This window comes from Apium graveolens, chromosome 11 (assembly GCF_009905375.1).
Source record: "Apium graveolens cultivar Ventura chromosome 11, ASM990537v1, whole genome shotgun sequence".
NCBI classification, from domain to species: domain Eukaryota; kingdom Viridiplantae; phylum Streptophyta; class Magnoliopsida; order Apiales; family Apiaceae; genus Apium; species Apium graveolens.
Window position 1 is genome coordinate 107,783,493 of NC_133657.1, and position 10,994 is coordinate 107,794,486.

Here is a 10,994-nt window from a genome sequence, read left to right on the forward strand (position 1 = left end):
ATAACAAGATAAAATTTTCGGTTGAGAGGGGTCCGAAAAGAGTTAAAGATATAACTTTTCCTAAGAATATTTCTGATAGTAGTTTTTATTCTAGACATTACATTAGAGATTTGCCAAATGGAGAAAAACATGATAGAGAGTGGTTAGTATATCCAGTTGCTTTAGCATTTAAGTAAGGTAATAATATTAGTTTACATAATATTTTGTTTTTCCTCTTATTAATATATTTGTTAAGAGTTAATATAGCTCTGGATATATATTTTAGACTTGATTTATTAATTTATAAAGGTCCCATATTTGAGTTCGCATGCTGGCCATGTACAAAAGAGGCATGAACTTTTTAATATGTACTGAAGTAAAAGCATAGCATTGTAAATGCATTTTACATAGTCATTATTTTGGTACTTAACCTTTTGCTTTTCATGGATCGATCTGAAGAACCCCGAAGAATATTATAACTACAGTACAAGGAAACACAACCTTAAGTAAATCATACAACTTTAGGTAGAAGTTATGTACTATATGCAGCAAATTAAATGAAGTTATTCACGCTGCAAATCCTTGGTGTGAGTACCAAGAGCTCCAGACTTGCAGATAAATTCTTTGTACAATGTTGGCTTAAACCGCGCTGGATTCAGTTCAGTGACCAAAGCTTGTGCGGGTTCCACAATGCAGCTCGGAGAAGGGTTGATAAAAGCTGTAATGCTAAGCCTAGTTTCACTTGAATTCGTCACCACCCGATGTTCCACACTTTTTAACATCCCATTACTAAAAATCTGCATCCCCAACTCAAAGTTAATACTCAATCGCATATCTATAAAAACTATTAATTCAGTCACAGTCCCAAAAATAAACATAAAAAAGTCATGCATCACCTCTAACTGGTTGCCAATATTAACAACAAGTGCATTGGCCACAGCCCCAACAGTGATCCAGTTTCCGTCTTTCATGACTTGAAGGCCGGGAACAGTACCCTGGTGAAGAATAGTTATGATGCTAGGGTCATGGTGTCTCAGTATTCCCAATGTTAAACTCGGATCAGGACACGGCGGATACATATTGGCTGACAGTAACTCAACTTCACTAATTCCGTCAAAATATCCCCCTTCAAGTCCCAATCCTTTGCATATCAAGCCAAGTATCGTCTTACCCAACTTGCTTACTTCTGTTAGATATGTTGATACGACATCCCTACCATTCACCAGTTGAATCAATTTAGTGAATAATTATGTGATATCTTATATCCGTCTGGAGTTGTAAGGGTTTATATCCGTTTCTATAAGATATCCGTGTGTACATTGTATTCTAGCTGCTAAAAGTAATTACCTGTATCGGGTTGGATTTTCAGGCCATTGTTGCATGCAATCCTTCAAAGGATTACAAGGGTGTTTGATATTTTCTCTCCATAAATGAACCCCATCTCTGTTGAAACTAGTGCTGCTAGCGTACACCCAATTACTTTTGCCACAAGAGTTGCTACTATCCTTCTCTGGAATCTTGAAGAAATCCTTGAACACGTTTGTTGTGTCGCCTAGTAATTTATCCGAGACTCCATGATTCATCACCTGAAATCAAATTCAATGTACATAATAAGCCATGGATCGTGAAATACAACTCCAGAACAATTGCATATATAAACTATAAATGAAATGCAAATTGATATAATTCAAACGGTAGTTGAAAGAGTTACTTGATTACAAGTGCAACTAACATAGGAGTACCGGAAATCCTATTTTACCACCAAAAAACATTGTTTGAAGTTATACAGCTGTTTTAAAGATTAAACTGGACTTGCTCTTAAAAAGTTGAAGGTTAGAAAAATACTTGAAAGAATCCGAATTCTTGAGAAGCTTTCAATATTTGATTAATTATATCTGCATCGGAAGCGTTTCCAAGATCGATAACCGGAAGTGTATGGCATACAGGAGGGAGCTCCCCTGGTCTATCTTTCTCTGGAAACGCATAATTGGTAGGCACATTTTCAACATCAAACCAGCTTGAACCATATTTACCTGCAGGAATGTCCATTCTTCCCATGTTGCCCTGCAAATTTTAGTGTTCACTAGTTAAAGAATATATAAGATGAGAACAAGGTGACAAAGTGTCTGTGAATTTCTTTACAACTGGAGCTTCACAATTGCTATATATCTTATAATCTCAGCGAGTTGCTTCTTTGCTGGAAGGAAAACAAACACATTTTTAATTGCATATTAGTTAACTCGTTTTACGAGAAAACGAGGATTTGTAATTATTTAAGTTACTTTATCAACAAAAGTGGTTTTGTTGTGCTTACATGTAGTGGACGTTTGTTTTTAAAGTGAACTTGCAGGGGACGCGGCTACTGTCGTAAAAGAAAAACCTTTCATGCCATGGCTTCGGGAGAACCTACAGTCGGAGAGAATCGTTAGGGGGTTTTTGGATGCATCACAGACCATAGTAATGGGAATATGGGTATGGGGTTAACGAGATTGGGAATTAGATGAAAATCCAAATGGATTTGATTTAACTACATACAGCCAACAAAGATCTCATTCTACATCACTAGAATACAATTTCAAACACTATGATTAAGATTCCGTCAACCCGACACATTAATCATGAACCAAACATGCTCCTAGTTAAAAAAAAATGACCCTATATTTCACAATTTGGTACTAAATAATTTAAAATATAATTATGTTTCTTAAAAATGTATATAAAAAATATGTTTTTGAGTGATAAAAATGGTCATATTCCCGAACTTATGAGATTTTGGGCCCCAAAATTGTGATATTAAGGGTCATTGTCCTCCTAGTTTTATCATAATATTTCATAAATAATTTTTAAATTTTATTTTATAAAACATAAAATTTGATTCTCATATATTATACTATAATATAAATTTTTATAAAAAGTTTATTAACTAAAATTTGAATAAAAAAGGATATTATAAATTTCATTCTACTGTATGATCATTTTGAATAAACGTGATTATATTAAAAATTCATTTTGAACAATTTCATTAATTTTCGGTGATTCTTTAAATAAAAAATTTTACAGTTTCATTTTTCTGATTTAGTAATTAATATGTAATATACAATGAGATAAATAAATGTAATATATATATATATATATTGGTCACTAATCCGTAAAAAAACTTATATATACAGTAATAAAAGGTTGACAATTCATGAAGCACTACTTTCTATAAAGTTCCATAGAGAAATATTATTTAAAAATATAAATATACATATTTATTTCATTATTCATCATATATAGTACAATTTTTAATTATCTAATCAGAAAAATAAAGTTGTACAATATTTTATTTCAAAAATTATTGAAATTTAATGAAATAGTTTGAAGTGATTTTATAGTAGAATTATAGTTGTACAAAATATTTTTTGGTAGAATCAAATGTAAAATCAATTTATTTTCCAAATTTAAGTGTTAAAACTTTTATAATATTCAAATATAATAATTATTATTCATTAGCATCGAAATTTAAAGTTTTGAAATAACATTTTACAATTTGCGATGAGATTCTATAATAAAATCAAAGGGTTCTCCACGGAGTTCCATACTAGTGGTTTTTCTCTAAAAGGTTGGCCTAAAGAATATTATAAAATTTTAATTTTTTTATCGTAGATAATCCGTAGCCGCTACCCTTTAGGTGTGATGACTCACGCAATAGGCTGCAAATCACGTGAACCGCATTTAAGCGACAAGTTCGGGCTGAGGAGGCATAATCATAAATTATTCTCCCTTGGGATTCAAATATATGACATAGAAGATGGTTATCCCATTTCCAAAGTCAACTGAGCCAACTCTTGCGGGCTAGAATTTTACATAAAATCACATTTAGATTCTAAGTTTCACATCAAAAAAAATTATGATTAAAAATTGTTTACAAAAACAAAAAAATTGGATGAAATATAACACTACTTCATATAATTTCATTTTTACATAAATATTTAAAAAACAATTATGTTACATTTTATTTTTAATTTTAGAATCGATATGTTATATTTGACTGTTGTTTAATATTGTAATTTTAATCTTAACAAATCATTTTTTTTATGATAAATAAATTATTATGACAATATTCTTTATTATTTTCTATATAAAGTGTTTTTTATGAAGTGCAGCCGCACTTTACTATATAAGGAAGTTTTTCATAAAGTACTGTTGTGCAAGACATTCCTGTATAATAACAAGACTATGTCATATTGACAGACAGCCCTAAGATTAAGTTGTTTGATAATCAATATTTGTATTCTGTAATTGTATTCCTTGAGTCTGTAAGAAAAATTTGTAGATTAGACTGGGGGATTTTTCTGTGAACAGTTTCAAGCTAAGGAATAAAATCTGGAAGAAAATCAAGTCCAGATCATGTCTCAGAGAAAAGATGTAGAAGTTTAGAGTTGAATAATGTTGTTCTATGAAAAATGTTCTAAGTCAAGATATCGACAAGTCACATACCAAGATATTTCGAGAAGTCATTCGAGAAGTCCAAAATGACTTGTAGAGAAGTTCCAAGAGATATCGACAAATCATTTTTGCATGTAGAGATCTCATATATCTAAAAGTCATTTCTGCATGTAGAGAACTCAAAGATATCGACAAGTAAAATTCTTCATGTTGAGAACTCGAGATGTCGACAAGACAAAAGATATATATCTAGAACTAGAGATGTCGACAATTTATTCTGCATGTCGAGAACTAGAGACCTCGACAAGTCATTTATATATGTCGAGAACTCGAAAATATCGATAAGTCATTATACTTATTGATATGTCAGTTCTCTACTGGACAAAAGAACATCTCGACATACTATCTCAATATTCAGAATACAGACAAGTTCAATATTCAAGATTATCAGTCAACAAATAATTCATTCACTGAATTGGAAAGTCTACAAAAACAGTTTGAAGAATACAAGATCAAGGGACGAGATTCACAGGAAAAAGGATGGTCAAAGACCTGCAAGATTCTGCACATATTTGCTAACACCAGAAAAGGAAATCGATAAGGTTGCTTTAGAAATTGGTTTAGTACATTTTATTGCAAGTTTTATAAAACTGTGTTGCTAGTCCAAAAGCATGCACGGGTCCTTGGTTTAGATGTAACAAACTGATCTAGAAAATCTTGTATTCTCTCAAGATAGAAACTGAGTTCTTATTTTCTTAAAAACATAGATTTGTAGAAAGAAAAAATTAATTAATACAATTAAGTGAGTTTTTGAAATATTGCGTTTATGTGATTTCTGCTAAACATGTTATCTCTAAAATCTTAACAGCTTTGTTCAAGTATTATCCAAACAGTTTTAAAAATTAAGTAAAATTCAAGAAACACATTCACCCCCTCTATGTGTTACATTTCTTTGCATTCAATATCTAACAAGTGGTATCAGAGCGAAATCTGAAAGCAAACAGATATACATCTTGGAAGAATGAGTGCCCAAAAATTGACAAGCATCAAGATACCTTTTTTTGACAAGATCAACTACACACTATGGAAAACGAGAATGATGTTGTTCATAAGGATGGTCAACCTCATATACATTCAGATTCTCAAGAATGGGCCTTTCATCCCTATGGAAAGAGTTTCTGAATCCACAGATTGAGACATGGTCATACCAGCACATTATGCACCCAAAGATCCCTTAACCTACATAGAGCCTGAAAAGCAAAAGGTTGCACTGGATAGCAGTTTACAACTCATAGTAATTGAGTCTCTTGATAATGTAATGTACAACAACATTATCAACTGTGATTCTGCTGAACAGTTTTGGGAGAAAATTGAGATACCATGTGAGGAAACAGAAGAAGTTAGATCTAACCAAAAAAGGATCTTGGTGTCACAGTATGAGGGTTTTATGGCTAAACCTAAGGAAAATATAATTGATGTTTTTGAAAAATTCAATAAGTTGATAAATGACTTGCGGCTTTATGACAAATACTATGAAGCTGAAGAGGTCAACCTGAAATTCTTGCTCACTCTTCCTGATCATTTGGAACAGAAAATATCTGTTATTAAAGAAGGAAGAGGCTTAAGCAAAATGACAATGAAAGTCTTGTATGGAATTTTGAAGTCTTATGAGCTGGAAATGTTACAAAAAAAGTCATTGAGAGCTTGTCAAGGACATGTTGTTGATGGAACTAGTGCCTTAGTTGCCAATGACTGTAAGTCATCTGATGATGAACTAGAAGCTCAAATTCAAGTTTTTCAAACTATTGAGCAGAAAAATAAGGAGCCACAGATGCAAGTCATACTGGAAATAAAAGAGGATGAATTATACACCCTTGATGAACTGGATGAGATGGACCAGTCAATGTCTTACCTTGAAAGAAAAATTCTCCAACATATGAGTTAAAAAGCCAAAGTTTTTCAAGAGCAAGGGTCACACATCAAACCACAATAGCAATTAGAAAGGAAAAACACAGCTCAACTCAGCTAGCAAAGGTGGCTACAGAATAAGATCTGTTGACAAATCAAAGATAAGATGCTACAATTGTAATGAGTTAGGTCACTTTTATACTGAGTGTAGAAATCCAAAGAAGGTGAAGAAAGATAAAGATTGTTTGGAATTGGAAGCAAAGTATGAAGCTCTCTTGAGAAAGTAACATGGAAAGGCTTATAATGTAGAAGGCAAGAGTTGGGATGATACAGATGAAGATGATGACAATGAAGAATTTGGGAATTATGCTCTCATGGCTCGAGAGAAAGGAGAATCATCTGCATCTAAATCAGATGTACCAACTCTAACCACAATTGATTTAAATGCAAGTCAATATAAAGAAACTGTTGAAAAGATGAGTGTAGAGATGTTTCATATCAACACAATCATGATAGAAGCTATTGAGGAAGTGAGTCGTCTGTCAAAGATTAATGAGAAGCTTGAGATAAAAAAAACAGGAATTGGAGTTACAACTTGTTGGTCTTGAGACAGTCAAACAAGAAAATGAATATCTCAAAAACAAGCTCAAGTGTGCTAGTGAAGTGGAGGCAGTGTTGAGAGAAAAATTGAAATAGAATGATTTGAAGCTCAAATCATATAAGGATGCATCTCCTTTGGTTGGACAATATCATGAGAGAAAAAAACCATGTGCTAACATAGATATTGGTTTGGACTATAAGGCATTGAATTCTCACAAGAAATGTGAAGCTGACAAGGGAAAAGAAGCAGTGAACCATGATGTTCCTGTGATGCTAAAGAAAGTTAATGCAACTCTGTTCAAACCTTGTGAAGTTGATTTCAGTGAAGTTGAGTTGCTCATCAAGCAAGAAATTACAGATGAAGATAATGAGAAGAACAATGAAGAAACCACTCCTACTATTGAAAATGAAAAGAAGCCCATAGTTAACCAAACTACAAAGACATCAAGCAAGGAAGTCAAAACTGAGAATGCTGGGAAAAAGAAAAAGAATATAAATGAAAAAATGGTGTAAACTAGAGCAACAACTATGCCTATATTGCGGATGCTCCAAGGAAGAAATGTCAAAAGTGTGGCTCAACAAATCACCTAACTCACTTTTGCAGAAAGACTGTAGATGAGCCAAAAGTGGGAGCATGGAAATACAATGAGGCATTAGCTGAAGATCCCTATTCATTTTGTAACAAGTTTGATTGTATTCCTTGCAATATGAAGGTTATGACAAGCTGTCATAAATTGCAAATAGATCTCAAGGAAGTAAATCTTTGATTTGTAGTTAAAAAGGATAATGCTAATCAAACAATGAATGATGTTCTTTTTGAAAGCTCAAACTCTACTTCTACAACTTTTATGAAAAAGAAGAAAACAAGCAACACTACTTGGGTAGCTAAACACACTTAATGATCATTATGTGCAGGGTAAAAAGAATAAGGTCATATGGATCATTAACAGTAGATGTTCCAGGCATATGACAGGTGATAAAGCCATGCTATTACAATTTGAGGAGATGGTTGGCCCATTGGTGACTTTTGGAGACAACAACAAAGGATTCATAATGGGATATGGCAAGTTGATTTATGGAAATGTTGTCATTGAAGATGTAGCCTTAGTTGCGGTCTTGAAGTAAATCTTTTGAGTGTCATCCAGTTTACAGAAAAAGGTTTCAAGGTGATATTTGACAAAGAAGATTGCTCAATCACTAGCAAGAAAACTGATGAAGTTGCTCTGAAAGGAGCAAGGAAAGGAAGCCTGTTTGTTGCGGACCTAAATTCAGCAAACAAGGATGGAATATGTTGAATCTACACCAAGGCATTCATTGAGAAAATCAAGTTATGGCACATGAAACTCTCTCACCTGAATTACAAAACAATTAATACCTTGGTGAAAAAGGAATTAGTGAGAGACATGCCAACTCTGAAATTTGTTCAAGATGAAGTCTGTGAGGCTTGTCAGAAAGGCAAAATGAAGAGGTCCCGTCATAAGAGCAAGATTGTAAATTTAATAAGTGCACTATTGTAGCTTATCCACATGGACCTGTTTGGACTAGTTTATGTCTTGTCTATTTCAAGAAAGAAATATGTACTGGTGATGGTGGATGATTTTTTAAGATACACTTGGGTGAAATTTATGCATTCAAAAGATGAAACTCCACACATCATCATTCAACACAAAAAGAAAGTTGAGAAGCAGGCTGAGGATCAAAATTGTGTTAAAAGATTGAGGAGCGATAATGGCACAGAATTCAGGAATGCAGCTTTAAGTGAATTATGCAAAGACAAGGGCATTGTTCAAGAGTTATCAGCTGCAAGAACACCCCAGCAAAATGGTGTGGTTGAAAGGAAAAATAGAACTCTAGTTGAAGATGCAAGAACAATGCTGCAAGATGCCAATTTGCCAACAAGTTTTTGGGAAGAAGTTGTCAATACTGCATGTTATACTCAAAACATATATTTAATCAACAAAAACCTTGGCAAATCACCTTACTCAATTTTGTCAAAAAGTAAGCCTATTGTGAAACATATGCATGTGTTTGGAAGCAAATGCTTTGTGCTCAAAGATAACTCTGAATATGTTGGAAAATTTGACTCTAAAGTTTTTGATGCTATTTTTCTGGGATATTCATTGGAAAGAACTGTCTACATAATTTATGTGCTTGAACAGAAGAAAATTATGGAAAGCAATGTAACCTTTGATGATGACAAGTGTCCAGGCTTAGAATTCCTTGATGAAAATGAAGCTGAAGCTCCAAAATTTGAAAATACGAACATTGATAGTGATTCTGAAGACGAAGCTGAGATTAACACAGTCAACAGAATGAAGGAAGAAACAAATAAACTAGTGAACCATGGAAATGAGGATTCATCTGAAAGTAGAAGCTCGCCTTAATTTGATGGCATAAACTCAGGGGGAGAAAGAGATGATAGTTCTGCAAATCATGCCAACAATAAAGATAATGCAAACAACTCTAGTCAACAAGATCATACCAGGAAATGGGATAGGAGTCACACAAGAGATGTTATAATTAGTGATCCATATATTGGAGTGAGGACTAGGAGCATAACTACAAATGAATATCTGCATGCACGCTTTCTTTCACAAATTTAGCCAAATAATACTGAGGAAGCTCTACTTGATCCCGAATGGATAACTCCCATACAAGAAGAGCTAAATTAATTTGAGAGAAATAATGTTTAGGAATTGGTCAATGCACCAAAGAACAGAAGTATCATTGGAACAAAGTGGGTGTACATGAACATGATAGATGAAAATGGAATTGTAACAAGAAACAAGGAAATACTGGTTTCCAAAGGCTACTCACAAGAAGAAGGAATTGATTATGATGAAACTTTTGCTCCAATCACAAGGCATGAAGCAATAAAAATCTTTCTTGTATTTGTTGCACATTGAAATTTCAAGGTGTATCAAATGGATGTTAAGAGTGCATTCCTTAATAGTGAATTGGAAGAAGAATTCTATGTGCAACAGCCACCTGGATTTGAAGATCCAGAATTTTTAGACTTTGTTTACAAACTGTTAAAGGCCCTTTATGGATTGAAGCAAGCACTTAGAGCATGGTATGCACACTATCAGAATTCTTACTTAAACATGGATTTACAAGAGGCACAATTTATAAGATTCTATTCTACAAGCAGCATGGTGGTGATATTATCCTAGTTCAAATTTATGTGGATGATATCATTTTTGACTCAACAAATGAAAAGTTATGTCAAAGATTTTTAAGACTCATGCAAGTGAGTATGAGATGAGAATGATGAGAGAATTAAATTACTTCCTTGGCCTTCAAGTTAGCCAAAGAAGTGAAGGATTTTTAATCATTCAAGCCACGTATAACAAAGATTTATTGAAGAAATCTGAAATGGTTGACTGCTCACCTGCATCAACACCTATATCTACAGCTACTAAGTTGGATGAAGATAAGAAATGAAAAAGTGTCAACATTTCAGGTTATAGAGGAATGATTGGGTCTTTGCTGTACAAAACTGCCACTAGACCAGACCTCATGTTTGCAACATATTTGTGTGCTAGATTTCAAGCAAATCGTAAAAAATCACATTTGATGGCTGTAAAAAAGATTTTCAGATATTTGAAGGGGACACCAAACTTGGGATTTTGGTATCCTAAAGAAACTGGTTTTGAAGCTGTTGGATACACATATACAGATTTTGCTAGATATAGGGTAGATAGGAAGAGTACAAGTAGAAGCTGTCAATTTCTTGGTCAAAGACTTGTAACCTAGTATAGTAAGAAACAACAATATATGTCAACTTCCATGGCTGAGGCTGAATACATAGCTACTGGAAGTTGTTGTGCTCAAGTGCATTGGATTTGAAATCAATTAATGGACTATGGACTAGTGTTGCATAAAATTCCAATTATGTGTGATAATACTAGTTTCATATATATTTTTTCTAATCCAGTTAATCATTCTAGAATAAAGCAAATTGATGTAAGGTACCATTTTATTAGAGAACATGTTGCAAATGGTACCATTGAGCTCATTTTTGTTCCAACATAAAAACAGTTGCTGACATTTTTACTAAACCTTTGGATGAAGCA

The 10,994-nt window shown here is 33.3% G+C and overlaps 1 protein-coding gene across 2 annotated transcripts; it reads right to left on the bottom strand.

Annotated features, from left to right (window-relative positions):
* Positions 1 to 331: 331 nt before the first annotated feature.
* Positions 332 to 2,451, bottom strand: LOC141698068 (hyoscyamine 6-dioxygenase-like). 2 transcript variants are annotated; one of them, XM_074502676.1, is made up of 6 exons: positions 2,294 to 2,451; positions 2,122 to 2,176; positions 1,825 to 2,043; positions 1,327 to 1,565; positions 876 to 1,191; positions 332 to 776 (listed from the first exon to the last, which is right to left on the bottom strand). In XM_074502676.1, exons 3-6 carry the CDS (start codon positions 2,035 to 2,037, stop codon positions 543 to 545), a joined length of 1,002 nt encoding a protein of 333 aa, XP_074358777.1. In that variant the 5' UTR covers positions 2,038 to 2,043; positions 2,122 to 2,176; positions 2,294 to 2,451; the 3' UTR covers positions 332 to 542. The 2 variants fall into 2 exon arrangements, with proteins under 2 accessions (XP_074358777.1, XP_074358775.1); XM_074502674.1 differs by lacking the exon at positions 2,122 to 2,176 and having other exon boundaries at positions 2,294 to 2,450.
* Positions 2,452 to 10,994: the final 8,543 nt, after the last annotated feature.

Coding starts and splice junctions, on each gene's coding strand:
- LOC141698068 (XM_074502676.1), bottom strand. CDS start 2,037: ATGGGAAGAATGGACATTCCTGCAGGTAAATATGGTTCAAGCTGGTTT. Junction 1,192..1,326: donor GAAAATCCAACCCGATACAG/GTAATTACTTTT, acceptor GGTGAATGGTAG/GGATGTCGTATCAACATATC. Junction 777..875: donor ATATTGGCAACCAGTTAGAG/GTGATGCATGAC, acceptor TTGGGGATGCAG/ATTTTTAGTAATGGGATGTT.